The 17,945-nt window shown below is 31.8% G+C and overlaps 2 protein-coding genes across 4 annotated transcripts; both read left to right on the forward strand.

The window, feature by feature from the left end:
• The first annotated feature begins 4,022 nt into the window (after positions 1-4,022).
• Positions 4,023-4,993, forward strand: LOC136778491 (uncharacterized). The gene is made up of 3 exons (XM_066735357.1): positions 4,023-4,349; positions 4,439-4,605; positions 4,668-4,993. Exons 1-3 carry the CDS (start codon positions 4,173-4,175, stop codon positions 4,984-4,986), a joined length of 663 nt encoding a protein of 220 aa, XP_066591454.1. The 5' UTR covers positions 4,023-4,172; the 3' UTR covers positions 4,987-4,993.
• A 934-nt stretch (positions 4,994-5,927) lies between these two features.
• LOC136778606 (FMR1-interacting protein NUFIP1-like) lies at positions 5,928-17,875 on the forward strand. Of its 3 annotated transcripts, none has more exons than XM_066735595.1 (7): positions 5,928-6,009; positions 6,070-6,518; positions 6,602-6,793; positions 14,483-14,784; positions 14,857-15,089; positions 15,178-15,348; positions 15,798-17,875. In XM_066735595.1, the coding sequence occupies exons 2-7, from the start codon at positions 6,099-6,101 to the stop codon at positions 16,151-16,153; spliced, it is 1,674 nt and encodes a 557-aa protein (XP_066591692.1). In that variant the 5' UTR covers positions 5,928-6,009; positions 6,070-6,098; the 3' UTR covers positions 16,154-17,875. The 3 variants fall into 3 exon arrangements, with proteins under 3 accessions (XP_066591692.1, XP_066591691.1, XP_066591693.1); XM_066735594.1 differs by having other exon boundaries at positions 5,930-5,996; positions 6,057-6,518; XM_066735596.1 differs by having other exon boundaries at positions 5,939-5,996.
• Positions 17,876-17,945: the final 70 nt, after the last annotated feature.

Here is a 17,945-nt window from a genome sequence, read left to right on the forward strand (position 1 = left end):
CTTTGTTATAATAAACGAAGTGACATCCACTCTTTCACCTGGTCGGCTGTTATTTTTCCTTATACTTCCTGCAACCAATTAATTAATCATCCATTAGATATGTTACATAATACAAAAATAAAAAACAGTTCAGATATCACAAATATATTATGATTCCTAAAAGCTTAGTGGAAATGATTGAAAATTCGCCTTGTTTATCTCTGAACCACATGGTCTTATACCTGTACCACTAAACAGGACTAAAGCTTAGTGTTGTCATCGATATTGTCAACTAGTCTCATCTTGACCTTCGATACAATGCTTTAGTTATCGGTCTTCGCCGAGGCAACTTTTCAGCTGAAATTTCAACTCAAGATCCATTCGTTGTGTTGGATGATACAAACTTAGTACATCAGATACTCTTTACAATTCGCCTTGATATAAGTGCAATATTCACTTACCAGGTGGTGTGGCAAACGTTACCAAAAACAGTTGCAAAGGCACGTTGAGTAAAATAGTGTTCGGTACATAAAGTGAAAAGTGTATAATTTACCTAAATTTATCGCAATCTACAGATATGGAGAAAGCCACATTCGCAGATTTCGTTATTGCAACGCCATATCAAGATGAAGAAAGTGTTCCTAGTTTTATTAAAGATATTGAATCGGTAAGAGCTTTGCAAGAATTTTTGGTGAATCCTCGAAAATACATTGAAAAACTTAGCAAAATATCAAGACGTCCTCAGAATTTCAAAACTGGCGAAAATAATAGAGGCTCCTTTGCTGTGGTTGGTTCAAGCCAAATAGAAAGATATAATTGCATGAACCGAACTTACATATTAGCACAGTATGCCGACACTGTTGCAGATGCAATTCCTAGTGATGACTGGGGGGAGAAATATGTGGGTCACACGTCGAATATTCTACAACCTACCAAGGTGGTTCACAGGGAACCTTATTTTTCGTTTACCCGGAAAAAACAACCAAACAAAAATATAAAACTAGATACAAAACAGGCAGAGACCGTCGGTGTAGCAAACCAGAAGATAAACACTAAAGCAGAAGGTTTAGTCGATTCGACCACCGGCTCCTTCAAATCATATAAAATCAATGCAGTGAATGAAAAAATTCCAAAGAAAAACATGCAATTCGGACAAAAATATATCCCAGAGTTAAAGAATCGTCCAATTGCATCAAGCCAATCATGGATATATGCAGATGTTATTCCGGTACAGGTGGTTAAGGTCTGTGAAAAATTTCCGTTTGAGGATGGTAAATCTTTGCCTAAGGAACTACCGCCTTCTTCTAGTGAATGTACGTACACTAAGGAGAACAAACGTCTAAAATCCACTCATGATGAAGAACAAGGAGATCTGAGTTTTAGGGAAAGGATAATGGCCCCATTGTGCGATTTGTCAATATTGGTAAAAGAGCACATCGCCTCCCAATCGCCGTACGAAGAGAGCGCAATTCTCAGATTACTATGCATTATAAACAGTTTGGATCCGGATGTGTATAAGGATGATCCTATAAAATATCAAGTGGTCCGTAGGGCAAAATGTGACAGAAATAGTTTCGAAACAAAGATTGTTGACAATGCACGCGTGGCTAAGCCAGCATGTCGTGTTTTGGTAACGACACTATCCACAGCCGTTAAGATTGCAACAAATAGTATGAAATTCGATGATTTGCCGGAACCATTTAACCAGGACTCGTTGGATAGCGAGTGGACAATGGTACCAATATCCACATCTAGGCTGTCGAAAGATCTAGTGCCATACATCGCAGCATTCATGACGTCGAGACTTTGGGCTGGACGCATCAATGTCAAGTGGAATATGGACTGGTTTGATTCAACATGGCACAAAGCGAAGACTGGATTTTTTTACGGAATGCCCCGTTGCAACTCGGTGGAAATACCTGGTCCAAAAAATGTCATGCTGGTGATACCCGATTCCCTTGAAACCCCGAACACAATACGTATAGCAAATGTAAATGCAGACGTCTATGAAAGAGGCAGAAAAATTAGTCCTTGTGACTTCACAGCAATTTGGGAAGAATGGTTTAAAACAGAAAACATACAGGCGATAAGAGATAGTTGTCTGGAAGTTGTTAAAGATATTTCTAAATTTTCAGCGACTAAGGAGACATATGCAACTGCTTGTGCTTTGGCAGCCGAGCTATACGGTGGGTGGCAACCAGGTATATGTACCTGGACAGATTCAGAGGACCCATTCTCAAATTGTCTCATAGGGGCTTATGCCTATGGGAATCCAGAATGCGCCAATACCATTGATGAGAAGAACGGGAAAATCAAGGCCAATGATTGGTTACCTAAGGAAACTGATGGAAAAAGCACGAATTGGCCTGATAATGAAGACTACTGTAAAAAATTAGTAGGATTTAATTTTGCCAGCCATAGCCCACTCCTGAGATACGCTTCTGGATCGGTAAACGTGAGAATTGTTGAAGAATTTGAGGATATGGTGGATGAAAATGTTAAGAAGGAAAAGAAACATAAAACCGCGTCCATATTTTGGTCTGACCCCAGTTCCAATGAATTTTTCCTCTCTGGTTATCGCGTCTACAGTGCTTCCAGTTTGAATCGCTTAAGCGTAGCATTAGAGATAATACATTCAGAGAAATTAACAAGGTATTGTTATTGTGAAAATACTATGTGGTTCCACATGGTAGCACTAGCAATGGCAAGCAAAACCAACGCGATGATTTTAAAAAATAATATTAGTTTGAGAAATTGGATGGGAATAGAGACCAAAACACCTGATGGTTCAAAAACTATAGCTTCCCGACTTTCAAATGTAATATCTTATGCTACCAACAATAGAGTCCTTTTTATGAACTTGGATAATAAAAACTATAAGTACTCTGTATGGTCAATGATATTTCAATGGTACAAAATGAATTCCTTAACAAATCGACAATGGATGAATTTTTCTGGTCTGCCTTTTACTCTGACCTGTCATTGGGCCCAGAAACTAAAGATTCCATTTGGAAACCATATTCTTGAAAGGAAACTAGTTCCACTAGGAGGCGCCATTTATTGCGCTATCAGATTAACAGCAAACGGTGGAATAAATAATGTTGTACTGGTTGCATCTCAAGATGCAATCACGTATCTCCCAAAGATTAGAGTTCAACTGATCGGCAATGCAATTTTAAATGTTCCCATTGTTCTGGAGCAGTGGAGGATGATGTCTCTTATTGATTTACAACCGGATTTTGCAATATATTTCAACAGTTCTCTAGAAACTAATACCTTCTCGGCATCTGTTACCAGCTTAGGCAATTCTTACCTCGAAACAGAATACTGGTATGTTATTAACAGTAACTGACTTTGAACGGATATGAAAATAACAGGTGAGATGTATCACCTTTTTATTTACCTTAATTTTAAGTAAGAGTTATTTGTTACGAGAACCAGTGACATAATTAAAAGTATATTCTCCCATCATTGGTATGCTTAAATATATATTGAAGATATATAAATGCGTAAGCAATGTATTTTCTGGTTCTCGCCCTTTGCGTTATTTGTTTTATAATAAAACAAAAATTTATAATTGAGATGAATAAATCATGAAAATCAAAGCAGTAGCCTAGCTCTTTTAAGAACTATTATTTAGTTCCTAATTCAAGCTTCCTCCAATCTTTGCTGTAGAAAAAATAGAAGCATTGTTAAATTCGAAACTCTTCATTAATCAAGCAATAATTTAATTTATCTGTTTTTTTTTTTCAAGCACAATTCATTACTTTTTGCGTCAGTAGAAAAATATTGTTTGCATGAGCATATATTAATTAATTAATCATTCAATAGATATGTTACATAATATAAAAATAAATAATTGTTTGGATATCAATAATATATTATGATGTTTAAAATATTTTATGGAAATGATTGAAAATTCGTCTTGTTTATCTCTGGAATATACATACGTGGTAATACCCTTTATGTAGGGACACTTAAGGACTACCAGGGAGTTTGGGTTTCTCACACTGACCAACACTGACGAGTGACGGTTACTGACATGTTACTGACTTTCATTGCATGTACTTCACATTTCGCATCGCCAGGTTCGTCAGTTATTGATTCACGAAGTACGAACATAACCAAATTCAAATTTGCAATTGGATTTAATTTACGTGTAACAGTGTAGAACAGTGTAGAATTATTTAACAATGAGCTTCAATTATTTTAAATCATTGACGGATATGGCTCGAATCATTGACGAGGAAACAGGTGAACTAGCAAATAAGTGGAAAACACCTTTTCGTCTGGTTGGGGGTTATGGAGAAAGAACTAAAGAAGTAGACGACTATTTAAAAGAATTAAACAATAACCTGAGAGACACTAAAGTATGATATATATATATTTATATATATTTAATTTAGAGTTATGTATTTTCTTTTTATATTCGGTATTTTAACTGGCATTTACTGTGTAGCTTGACATGGATGATCTTGTAAACAAACTTAACTGTAATGATGTTGATGAAATAAATTCCTTATTGAAAGAAGCAAAGGACACATACGCAAAATTAAATAAAGAAGTGGAAGATATAGAATCTGTGTTTATTGAGTGTGGATATACACCAAATATTAAAATAGAAAGGTAATTTTAACATTTTATTTTTACTTTAAATTTGCTTCAACAAAAGATGCATTTGTTTTTAGAGAAACTAATGAGCTAGACAACTCAGCGCTTTATGAAGAAAAACATGACATACCTGATGGGTCAACGAATATTGAAATTACACCACATTTAGGCTTCAAAGTTAAGTCAAGTATTGAAAGTTTTGAACGTACTCCCCTAACTAATAATCAGAATCTGTGGTTAGATAAGAGTATAAGTGGAAGGTTAATAAACAGAAATTTGAGTGCTGTGTTAAATGCAGCAACCCCATGTAAAACTCGTACACCTATAAGCAAAACATCTGAAGAACCTGTGTATTATACAAGCTGTTGTGATATGATTAAAAAGGAAATACCTTAAGCATATAGATACATATATAGAATTTATTTATTACATATGATATTTTAAGTTTGGTGAATTTTTACCTTTTACAAATATGCTTTAACTTAATAATTTACATTTAATAAATTTTAAATAACGAGAACCTCTAGTGACATATTTTGCTCTTTTTATGAAACTGGCAAGTCGAGAAAAACATAATTTACCTAGAATTCATAAACGAAACTTAAGCTCTAGTTGAAGCTTAAGACCGATAAAACCTACAGTCTATGTAATATACCTCTTATAGGCTTCAAGGGGAGCTTAATTAAACTTCAAATTCCGTTTATGAATCTCGGCCTAAAAATTCGATTTCTTTTCGGACAAATCTATTGTGTACGGCACGCGGCCCTTTAGCTGAGTGGTTTGAACCGTTGAACGGCCGTGTTCCGTTATTGACTGTGAGTACTGAAAATCTATAGTTTATATGACATTAAATAAATTTTTTTTGTACTCGTAGGGCAAGTGTTTTTTTACTTATTAGTAAACATCTTGATAAATTTATCCGTTTGGTAAAGTTTGAAATTGAATAGAATTTACCACAGTTTGTAATTTTTACCGCCAAACAGGTAAATTTTACCAATAGGTGGAAAAACAATCATAGTGGAATACGGCTTTGGTAACTATTATATGTATACATACATACATACATATGTATGGTCAATAGCATTCAGCAGAGGTAGCAGCTCAGTAACGTTACCAGATTTCTTTTTAAATTTCTACTTCTATTGGATAAAATTATAGGATCTAAGAGTAATAGCCAATAACATACACCGCTCCCTCAACATTTGTCTCTGCTGAATGCTACCAATGGTGGAGTTCAGAATCGCCCCCCTTCCCCCTATTCCCCCCTAGGGCCTTTAGTAGTTTGTTAGTGGTTTGTATGTATGTATGTAACTATGTAATGTAGTACTAGATTTGACCAGGACGGCAGTGGACGGCACGGCAGGACCGATCGACCATAACCTCGGAAAAACGCGTCAGTACGCACAGTACGTTCACTCGGTCGGTTTGTGTGATTTTTTTGTTTGTAAAGTGTTCAATATTTATAGCATTGCTATTTAGGATTAAACAAAGGACAAATATTTCCAAAAATGAGTCCTTTAAATAGAGGCTCGTTGCTTGGTCCAAGATTACCACCCGTTGGCGTACGTCCTCCACCTCCGTCTCATAGATTTGGAGGAAGAATTCTTCCACCTGGATTGCCTCAAAGGATGCCACTTCCTCCAATGAATTTATTATTTGGAACACCAGTACCACGTCCAGGACCAGGCAGTATGATGCGACCTGGAGGTCCTCCCCCTTTATTTCCCCCTCGAGGTAGAGGAATGCCACCTATACCCCCTATGAGGCTGATGGGTCCTGGCCGTCGTGGTCCCCCAATGAGACCCTGGCCCCGTGGAATGCCACCACAACTTTTACGTCATATGAGGCCAATGGAAACGTTTCCAATGGGGAATGCTAGTATTAAAGGGAAGAAAACAAATAATCCTAAAAAAGTAAACAAACTTGAAGTAAGAATTATTTATGAAAATAATTTATATTTTTCATGATTCTTTATCTTCTTGAAATGTAAATATCTATGCTCTATTGACAGAAATTAGATTTGAAGAAGCCATGGATGACAGACGAAATACGTAGTGAAATACAAAAAAAGAATAAATTGTATGCAAAAGCAAAAAAGAATAAAGATTCCAAGGAATGGGAAGAATTTAAAGGTTTAAGAAATAGAGTAACAAGAATGATTAGAGAAGCCAGTAATGAGTATTTCACAAAACATCCAGAACAGGTATTTTCTAATAATCTATTTATATTCTTTTACTTTTAAATTTAACATTACTTCAATAAAAGTAAGTTATAGTGCTGATATTTAAATGCTTTAATTGAGTTTACTAACAAATACCAAATAATCATAATACATTAAGTTGTAATTTATCTTTAATATTAAGTATTTTTTTATGCTGCATGCAATTTAATCTTTTACGATTAAAGGAGTTTTAGTCGGGGAGTCAGGAATTTCTTTTTTTGCATTGTGAGCCAACCAGAATTTTATTATCTGCATTCATTAGGTAAAAACATTTTTGAAGTGACCCTACTGTTTAATATGAAGGTGATAGAAAAGGATATTTTTGCAAAATCAGTTAAAATATTGCTCTTCTTCCTACTTTTTCTTCGTTAACTTTTTTTGATTTTGTAAGGAAAGTTACTCTTTCCAAGCTTGCACAGAGTTAAGTATTCTACAAGATGAATGAGTCGTTAAAACTTGAATAAATGTGTGGTTTTCAATTGAATAATTATTAAAAAGCTAAGAAATTTGGTAAATTCTTATATATACCAACAAAATATATATATATAATGCTCAATTGCTATTAAAATTTTACCACAGGTTGTCTTTTTATATTGTAACATGCATACATATATACAAGATATCTCAAAAGTCAGGATACACCTAAATATCTTAAAAATGAATAGATTTTATAAAAAATGAACTGGATGGTTTTTGAATATTTTGAAAGAGCTAACTTGTGTAATTATATCTGTAGGACCTTGAAAAGCACCCTGAAGGTTATGTGAAGGACAAAATGATTTTGTTAAATGGATCAACCTTTTCTTATTACATATTTTTGTAATTTATTTCAAGAACTTCCAAAATACTATATTAATTTATCTTTACATTTAGCAATTTGTTTAGATATTTTGATTTGAAATAAGTAGATAAATGACTATGCGTGTGTAGACATAGTGGTTGTGTGCACTACTTCAAGCAGACTGACACTTATGTACAATTTGAAATCAAAACATTTAGCGAATAACTGGAAGAAACAGCAAATTCCAAAAGGCTTTAAAAAGCTTTTAAATTAAACTACTAGAATATATATAAAAAATATAAAGGTTTGGTTTTTAAATCTCAAAATGTCCTCTGTGTTATCTTGAAATGATCTTTCAAAGTCAAATCAATGCTACTAAGTCTTTTCTCTTGAAAGGCAAACAAACTTTTATTTAAAACCTTTTCTTATATTTTGCATACTCTTTGAGATACTTGTCTGGATTAAATAAAACGACTCAACTTATATACTTTATTTATTATGTATCAGAATATGCATACCACAATAATATAAACATAAAAAATGTTTGGCATATACTTATCATAAAATTAACAAAAATGAAAAATTATGTATAAACAAATCAAATTTTATCGATATTTATATACTGTGCGACTGTAAACTTATAAAGCAAAGCACAGAAAAGTTGGCAAAAAAAAATCATTACTTTGGGACCTTCAGTAAATGAAAAAGCATCTTTCAATTTTTAAAATTTAATAAACATGATGTAGTTAAAACTGATACTACAATAGGAACAACCAAAACTGCTGATAACCTTGAACAAAAATTCAAAAACAGTCTTAATGAGCTTATTGGTTTTTACAGGAATCTTAAAGAACTATACTATACTGCTGAATTTAAATCACAGTACAAGAGAATTACTGTGGCTCTACTATCTACAACTCCTGTACTGGAAAATCCTACAAGCTTACGCTAATTGCAAACAATGATATTTTTTCTGCTGAATTATCTACTATTTGGTACATACTGAAAGAGAAGTCCCTTGTTGTACCTCCACCTTTTGGGACCGTCAATAGAAAAACATCAAGAGCAAGACACGATTTTTTGCACAGCTCACTGGGAATTCAAATATCGACTAAGATTAATCCGCGTACAACAGACGAGTCAAGAAAAAAACAATATGTCAAACAGAGAAAAGTACACACCATATGAAACATTTAACCTTTCCAATTGGAACTTGTTAGTATTAGAATTATTAGTATCAGTTTATTTATAATTTAACTAGTCGAATGATACCAAACATAGCATAAAACGGATAATTTTTAGTAAAATTAAAATATGAACAATTGAACTTGGTATATTTTAAGTAAATTAATAATTATCCGATTTATGCTGTGTTTGGTATCATTCGACTAGTTAAATTATCAATAAACTGATACTAATAATTCTAATACTAACAAGTTCCAATTGGAAAAGTTAATTGTTTCATATGGCGTGTACTTTTTTCTGTTTGACATATTGTTTTGTTTTTTGGCTCGTCTGTTGTACGCGGATTAGTCGCGGTTGACAGTTGAACTCCGAGCGAGCTGAATAAAAAACAAATAGTAGGCATAACAAGTGGAAAATTATCGAGGGGATTTTGTGGAAAGAATCGAGGGACTTCTGTTCTCAGATACAACAATTTAAAACGTGAACGTGACTTGAATGGACCCTTCACCTATATTATTGTATCTGGCTTTCTAAATTCCACACTAAAAATAGAATCAACCAGTTACAAGAATATCAAAAACTATTTTCTAATAAATATCAATATAACTTTATATCAGTTGCTTATCCATAAGCCAAGATTATTCTGGTCTGGGTTCCTAATCATAAGAGAATAAAACACAATGAAATATTTGAGCAAATTGCCTCAGACACAGAAGCCTTACCAATTTTACAACTAAATACCCTATCTATTGATAGTATCTACAAAATAGAGCCAATCAAATATATTAGTAGCTTCGTGTATATATATATATATATATATACCATTCATATTCCAAGAAAAAATATGGACAATGAATTTTTCCAAATATATGAGTCCTAAGTATAAAATGTCATGGCTTAACAATAAAGATATGACCAGACATGAAATAGTTATCATAAACAAAATTTTATGAAACTAATGTTCATGTAATAAGTACCTATACAAAGTAAGTTTAAAAAATTTACCTTATTATTATTACCACAATAGTACAATTCAAACTCTGTTGATTACATTCAATTGGACTGCCCATTAAAAAAGGAAAACAGACATCTATTAATTATAATTATCAAACATTGCTCAAAGCCACATGACTTCAATAAAAGAAAAATTAAAAATTACTATACATATTCTTACAAGAATAAAGTTCTTAACATGAACTAGTAATGCCATTTAGACAACATCAAACATTTCATCACTCTAACTATTATATACTTAATTATATTTATAACTGTACTTTATATTCTTCAATCTCAGGGTAATATATTTTATTATAGAATATTTTATTTAATATTTCATTAGCACATCTTATTAAACATTGAAGTTTTATTGGAAAATCACCCTAAAGGTGAAATCCAAACACATGAAGAAATTATACATGTCCATGAATTCATTTCCTGCAGTATATATACATATGCAGGGTGTGTCTCAGTTAATTTGCCTCAGAACTAAGAGAAAACAAGGAGCGCAGGATGAGGGAAGATCCAAGCAGTTTTCTAATTTGTCTTTAGGAGAGAGAAAGACAAGAGACTGTGTGCTAAGAGTAAATGAGAGGCAATAATTGTTCACACAAGACACACACGTGTTAATCTATATGAGCTCTCTCCGTGTAATTTAATGTTATTTCTCTCCTTCTCCCCTCTATATTTAGTAATTTAATTATTTAACAAATATGGTGTAAGGGGAGTGGGACTTAGTATGGAAATACAGGGAGAGAGTTTGGATTAACACGCTCCATGCATAGACAACCGTTGTCTCTCACTTATCCCTATCAGTCTCTTGTCTCTCTCTTGTAACGATAACTAAAAAAATTACTTAATGATAGTAAAGACTAGGAGTGAGTTGGAAGGAACGGTATTAGCGGGCCCAGTATAGCTCTCCCCCCCCCCCCCCCTAAATCTTCAACTAATAATGCGCCTCTTCCTCCACCATGCACTTCGCTTCTTCTCTTCTCTTGATTCTGGGGCAAATTAAGTGACGCACCCTGTATATTTTCTAAGTATATTAATTTTTTAATAATTTTTCAACTAAAAACAATTTTTGTGCAATTCATAACACATCCAGCTTGTTAAAAATTTAATTCTCAGCAAGTTTAACAACAATACTTTTTCTCAAAAATAAGAAAAATATATTAAAAAATAAGGAAGAAAAATTATATTTTTTAACTCATTTTGCACAAAAACAGCACTTTCCGACCACCTCTGTATTACAGAATGTACGGTTATTTAAGGGATATTTTTATCTAACAATTTCAACAACAGAATTCTAATTAACAGAAAGATGCAATAATGTCACTTTTCAATGCTTTGACTCCCCGATTATTGATATAATCTATAACAATATAATGATTAGTATTGCTGTTTTTATAAGCAGAGGTAAGATATTTTCAAATAAAGAAGAATCCAGGCAAATTAATAAAAAAATTATAACAGGATATATTTGAAAAATTTACAAGCCACAAAATTTGCACTGGTTCTTTTTATTATCAACCAAGTTACTACATTGTGTAATATCCCACAAACTGTGTTATATCTATGGTGAAGAATATAGTCAAATAAGACACAAATGTTGTGTTGTTTGAATTGATAGTTTTATAGATTACTTTGATTACAGGATGCTCAAAAAACAGGTGATAAGAATGCAAATGAGTCTGAAAGTGTTCAGAAAACTGAAAATGTGACTGAACAATCAGAACAAAGGGAGATAAAGGAGGAGGAGTCGCAGCCTACCAGCGAACAGGCATAGTCTTAAGCTTCAGGCTACTCCTCCTAAAAAATTAAACAATTAATATTAGCCTATTACATCCACCTAGTTTTCAAAGTTCAGAACGATTTGGTTCAATATATGTCATAAATTTTAGTAAATTTAATTGATGTTTAAAAAGTTAAACGATAAGAATGTACAAATTAAAATTTTTCATTTATTAATCTGTGTGAAATATCTGTGTTATAGCACAACATTCTCTCAGCATTTATTATTAAATATTGCATGAAATCAAATACACTAAAATATACTAACTTTGCATTAGTATTCACTCAGATGGTTAAGCATATTCATTTTATATAACGATTATAAATTAATAGGTGTAAATTTCTACCAAAAATTGTGCTTTTATATGAAAGCCACAATATTAGCATTAAATAATTGTAATATTGCTATATCAGATTTTAAACAATCTGTTTCTGAGTAATGTCATTAATTGGCCATAAATGAACCTTTTAGTAAATGGCCAACGTAGTGTTGCAAGCTGTATACTACTTTTAAAAATAAATATCAATATATAATTATTTAGCAACAATATAGATATACATGCAATAACAAAACTATATAGCTGATATAATGTTTTATAGCTTATAGTAATGTAGTATAATCGATATAACATGGAATTGGTTTTTACAAGTACCTATCAATTATTAACTATATATTTAGTACATTTAAAAACTTGTATATTGTCATCTTGAAACTTTAAAAAAAAGTCAGACAGAAAGATAAGTTTGTAGATTAAGTACTAAAATGTAAGAATAAATTGTATTTCTGTAACTTCGCAGTCCTTTTGTTTATACTAAACCATTTATAAATAATCGTTCTGAAATTGAAAATATTTTATTTTATAAAAGTTTGCCTTCTTTGAATCCTAGCAAATTTAAAGTAAATTAAAGTGTAAAGTTGGATAGTCCTTTTCATTAAAATTTTGGAAGTAATTAATGAAAGAATATTCATAAAAATAGTCTATTATGATAAACTATTAATAGTCTAAGAATATTACACTATTAAGAAAAGTTGGGATTAAGATATAATATCAATTGTAAATTTTTCTAATTTATGAGCACTATAAAAAATTGCTTCAATAAATAAAACTTTATTGCAGCTTCAAATATGATTTAACTAAGTGCATGAAACGAGTGAGTGTAATAAATAATAGCACTGCAACCAAAACCATTTTGTTCTTAATAGTATTATTTACTATGTACAAGGTCTTTCTCTAACGGCGGCATGTATAAGATTTTGCCTTGTTTCACTATAGAAAAATTGTTATATTTTATTTAATTTAAATTAGAAACCTAGTAAGCAACATTAACTGAGAAATGATAACATTTATAAAGAACAGTGAAAGTAATTGAACTATAATAGCCATTAAAACTAATGCTCTAAGACAGGACTTGGAAATATTTACACTTTTCAGTTGTTTACTATAGTCACTAATAAGAAATCCCTATTAGTGATTATAGAAAATAGCTGAAAAATGCAAATATTTCCAAATCCTGAATTAGGTTCATCAACCCCCCATGATAAGCTCTTGGTCTACTTTCCAAGCTCGGGCGTCTTTAATGAAACACCCTGTATATGTACACAAATTATAACTTTTGTATATAGATTGAAACCAATCTTTGAATTATAATTCAAAATAATCTTATTAGTACAAAATTTGTATATTAATTTATCGATTGGTGCTTCCTGCATACAGAGCGATTTAGTAATATATAATTAAATGTTTCTAATTTTTAAAAGTTTAATAGTCTTTTATCAACAATACAAAAATTATGCGCACACCTCTAGCAGTGAAAATTCAGATATGTCTAAGAACAACATTTTTTAGATTTTTGTATTTGTAAAATTTGAGTTTTTGATTGGATTCACGATGTACGTTGCTATTTATAATGGCACATTAATCTGTTGTCAGGAAAACGATGAATACCAAGTATTGCTGTATTCCTCAATACAAGACATGTATACAGTAGCGCATATTTTTTTCAATATGATAAAATCTACAAATAATGTATAAAAATAAGTAGAAAAATGTAATGATTTTAGAATTATTATTTTTCTAGTCAACGTAATTCAACATTTTGCGAGTAAAGTATTTAAAAAAATGGAAAAATTAAAAAAAGAAAAAACAATATTTTTACAAAACAAGTTCAAGATGTACATTTTTTTAAATACACATTACTTGTGGATGTTACGTTGAAAAGCGACGATTTAAATTTTTATCTGTACTCTATGTAAAATCAGAAGAGGAATAAGCTTTAATTTTTTCTGAAGGTCTGAATTAATATTAAATGTAGTCGATTGCTCCAAAATTAATCAAACAAATTTCGAGAGGAATGAGAGTTATATATTGTCAGTTTGTAGCTGTGGATTACGGTCACCGACTGGCAACAATTAATTTGTTTAAACGACCGCTTCATAAAATTCGCATTGTACATATAGTGAAATCACAAATGTCGTTCTTAGATCATTTAAAAAATTGACCACTCGTTACTAAAATTAAAATTTTTATATCTCTAATAGAGGTTTGTTATTGTATCCTACACTCTCTGCTCATTTTATGAAAAACGTATACTCAGTGTGACATATACATATATGTTGTACAGTTTTACTGAAAAATAGTGCAGGAAGTACAAACAACAAAAACAAACTTAATGTATTTTTATTTAAAAATATTAGTTAATGAAAGTTTTATTTATAAGAAATGTCTTCTGTCTTGAGGGTAAGATGTTAAAATAATATATGCTGATATACTTTTTTAACACAAAATTATTCTCATTACAGTGTGATTCAAATCAAAATAATGTATTTATTTTTCCTTCTTGCAATTTTGATAATGAAATTAATTTAAAATATTTAATATTTGTTGTATAGAATTAAAATATTTAAAATATATTTATAGGCTCATCTCTATGCAGATGACATTATTAAATCACAAGATCAAGAAGATGAAGATTATATCAGCTCTGAAGATGATGAGGGTTATCACTGTGATGTTTGTGATAAGGAATTTACATCCGAAGATGATTTTACTCAGCACAATGAAATTCACAAGCTATGTGGTATCGATGGATGCACATTTTCTGCTCATCCATTGCTCGTAGAGAAACATATACAAATGCAGCATAGCTCAGGATTGTATGAAAGATTAAAAAATTTATCGACACCAGAGGATATAGAAAAATGGATTTCAGAAAGAAAAAAGTACGCAGCTATAGTAAAATAAGTATAACGTTTGTATAATTAAAGTTACAAGTAATAAATATACTGTTAAAGGAAGTATCCTACGAAAGCTAATATAGAATTTAAGAAGTCTGAAGAATTAGAAAAACAACAAAGAGGAGAAGTCATCGAACAAACTTGTTTAAAGTCACATAAAAAATTGAGAACTGTCAGTAAAGTAGTGGAGAAGAAAAGAAGAGGTCGGAAACGTAACAGAAATAATTATAAAGAGCCAATTATATGCGAGTCAAAGCGATATCGAGGTCTCATTGGATTCACCGGCACAAGTATTAATTCATTTACTTTTATTTCTCTAAACTGATATATTTATTGTTACCTATTTTAATTTTTTTTTTCTGTGAATACTCTTCATAGGTAATCTTCCTTCATTAAATGATGAAGAAAATACGGATGATATTAATGCTGAATCTTCTAATATAATTATCTCAGACGAGGAAGACATACCAAAGACCAATGATCATGCTATAGCAGAGCCTTTACCACTGCTTACTTTAGTTGCAAATTATGGTAGTGATTCTGATGAAGGTACAAATAAAATTAATTAACATTAACATGATTATACAGGGTGCTCCGTCTGAAACACAATAGTCGAATATGTCGCAACTAAGTGGGAAAATCAAAAAACTTTTCTAACGAGAGTTAAGAGGCTTTAAAAGGGACACAAGATGGTATCATCAACTTGACCTTGAAATTTAATTTACAGATCATACGAAGATCGTCTTGAGTTTTTTAAATGGACGTCCATTTTTTTACTGCATATTGTAGCTTAAATGAAATTTCATTGTTAAACTAACAATATCGTTTGGTGTCTCCTTAGAAGTTTTATACCTCTGGTTGATTTTTTTTTTATTATTCCACTTGATTAGGAATTATTCTGTCATCCAGTTTCAAGTGGGACACTCTGATGTATATACAATATGATTATTTAGTATTTTATATATTATGGTTTTTTAATGTTACATATATATTTGTAGATGAAAAACCAATGGAAGAGCCAATAATGAAAGTGGATTCTTATAGTTGTAAAGATAATATAAATGAAGAAATTAATACTGATGATAAAAGTAATATAAACTCAGATTTAAACGAAAATGTTAAAAAAATTCTGAATATTTCACAAGATAAATCTAATAGTGAAAGTAATAAGAAAGTACAAAATCGCCTGACTCAACCAAAAATGGATATGCGAAACTCAAATAGTAGTATTAATAATAATCAACGAAATAAACCGCAACTTTTGCAGCGGTTACTTGCACGTGATATACAACACGAAAGGAATTTAATTTTTCAGTGTATAAAATATATTACTGACAATAACTTTTTCGATTAAGAGTTTAGCAAATATATTTTCATTGTTTTATTTACAACAAAATGTTAATTAGAATGTGTAATATAATATTTGTACATTTGATTACGTAGTTTTATTTGAAAAATGATACATCATAAGTCTGTTACATACCAACACGATGCACTGAAAGTAAGAATGTGTAGCGATGTACGTGGACAATATTAGAACTGTGGATCTGTAAATTTTGTTATTTTTGAGTTACTTTTTTCATATACGTTAAATTTACATGTTTTACTTTGCTGGTATTGTGTTGGTATGCAGCAGGCCTGTGCTACTGATTAATACTGTTTCAACTTAAGGCTGGATTAATCATATTTAATAATCTCTCTCAAGTTTGAGACAATTGTGAATAATGGCATAAATACAGCCGTCTATGGATAATAAGTATATAATGAGAAAGCTCCACCATTCGACGACAAAATGTTGCTCCACAGAAGTAGCATGCAAATGGTGTGAGTTCTCCCACGTTTCGCATCCCGTATTGCGTTACTGACCAGTGACCACCCCGCCAGACCTCTGACTGTCTCTAACCTTATATGATCATATACCATATTGCTCCGTCTGTAATCTGGCTTTACTGTATTGGTTTCATTACCTGAAGGCCGTATGTAAAAACGGCCCTCAAAGTTAAAGAAGCCTCGAAATTTGTAGTATACGTTACGTAAACTATAGATATCGAGGCTTCCTTAACTTTGAGGGACGTTTATAAATGCAGCCATGAAAGACGGTTGACACGGCCGCGTTGAGTAAACATTGGTTGCATTACTTGCATTCAGTAGAGACAACAGTTGCGGAACTGTTGAGTAATTCTTTTTAAACTTCTATTGGATAAAATTATAGGATCTAAGAGTAATAGCCAGTAACATACACCGCTCCCTCAACATTTGTCTCTACTGAATGCAACCATTGCAGGGTGCTAAGTTAGCGATCGCTCACTTTAAAGTTTAAGTAATAAAGGCAGCTGGAAGTTAGCGATTAATTTAAATTCTAGACTCCGTATTCTGTAACTTTAATGAAAATTTTCGGCATTGGTAAGGAACGAACAAAATATACTGTAATTGTTATTACGCGTACCGAGATTCGCCGTTAATTTCGGCCTAATGGTACCGAAATTTGCCAGTAGTAGCTAGTTAAAGAGGTATAAAGGTTATGCAACAATGCAAAGAATATATAATGTAGCTAAGAAATGTTGTTCCAGTGTATTCGAAACCCTAATTTTTGTTATATTTTTTGCCGACCATATTTCGATAATATTCGACTTCAAAGTTTGTAGATTATACACGGGCTCCTATGTGACGCAGTCAAACACAAACGATTAACTAGAGTGCGATATTATAAAAATCCAATGAGATTAATAAAAAAACTATTGAACTTAATATTCAGAACCTTCAGAAGCTCTACGGTAAATTTTAGTTTATACAAGCAAATAAATTTCCAAGTAATCCAGTAAAGCAAAAACAAAACATTAAGCTTGTTGGTTGCGCGAAGTGATGTGTTGTAAGAAGGGACGCCCCGTCAGATGTTACCACTGAAGTTCCTTGACAGAATTATAGAATTGCCCTACTTGAACAGTTAGAAATAGTATAATAGCATAATCGCTTTCGTATCACAGGGAAACAATTAATCAGAGCACTGAAGCTATGAATTGACCATTTATTAAGAGCATTTTATTCAGCGCATACTAAGCAATAGAAGCTATCCTGAGACAAATGTAGAGAGAATCGGCTTTTTATATTTTCAGCTGGTATACTTGTATCATTTTCAGCAATGTTGC

This window comes from Prorops nasuta, unplaced genomic scaffold (assembly GCF_024137725.1).
Source record: "Prorops nasuta isolate Cenicafe-Biocafe unplaced genomic scaffold, Cenicafe_Pnas_1.2 PNAS00014, whole genome shotgun sequence".
Classification (NCBI taxonomy): Eukaryota; Metazoa; Arthropoda; class Insecta; order Hymenoptera; family Bethylidae; genus Prorops; species Prorops nasuta.

What these genes read in the sequence shown, in the direction of transcription:
- LOC136778491 (XM_066735357.1), top strand. Translation starts at nt 4,173, where the DNA reads ATGAGCTTCAATTATTTTAAATCATTGACGGATATGGCTCGAATCATT. An exon ending in ATAACCTGAGAGACACTAAA is followed by an intron (nt 4,350 to 4,438) that starts GTATGATATATA and finishes TTTACTGTGTAG; the next exon opens with CTTGACATGGATGATCTTGT. An exon ending in CCAAATATTAAAATAGAAAG is followed by an intron (nt 4,606 to 4,667) that starts GTAATTTTAACA and finishes ATTTGTTTTTAG; the next exon opens with AGAAACTAATGAGCTAGACA.
- LOC136778606 (XM_066735595.1), top strand. Translation starts at nt 6,099, where the DNA reads ATGAGTCCTTTAAATAGAGGCTCGTTGCTTGGTCCAAGATTACCACCC. An exon ending in TGGATTTCAGAAAGAAAAAA is followed by an intron (nt 14,785 to 14,856) that starts GTACGCAGCTAT and finishes ATACTGTTAAAG; the next exon opens with GAAGTATCCTACGAAAGCTA. An exon ending in CATTGGATTCACCGGCACAA is followed by an intron (nt 15,090 to 15,177) that starts GTATTAATTCAT and finishes TACTCTTCATAG; the next exon opens with GTAATCTTCCTTCATTAAAT.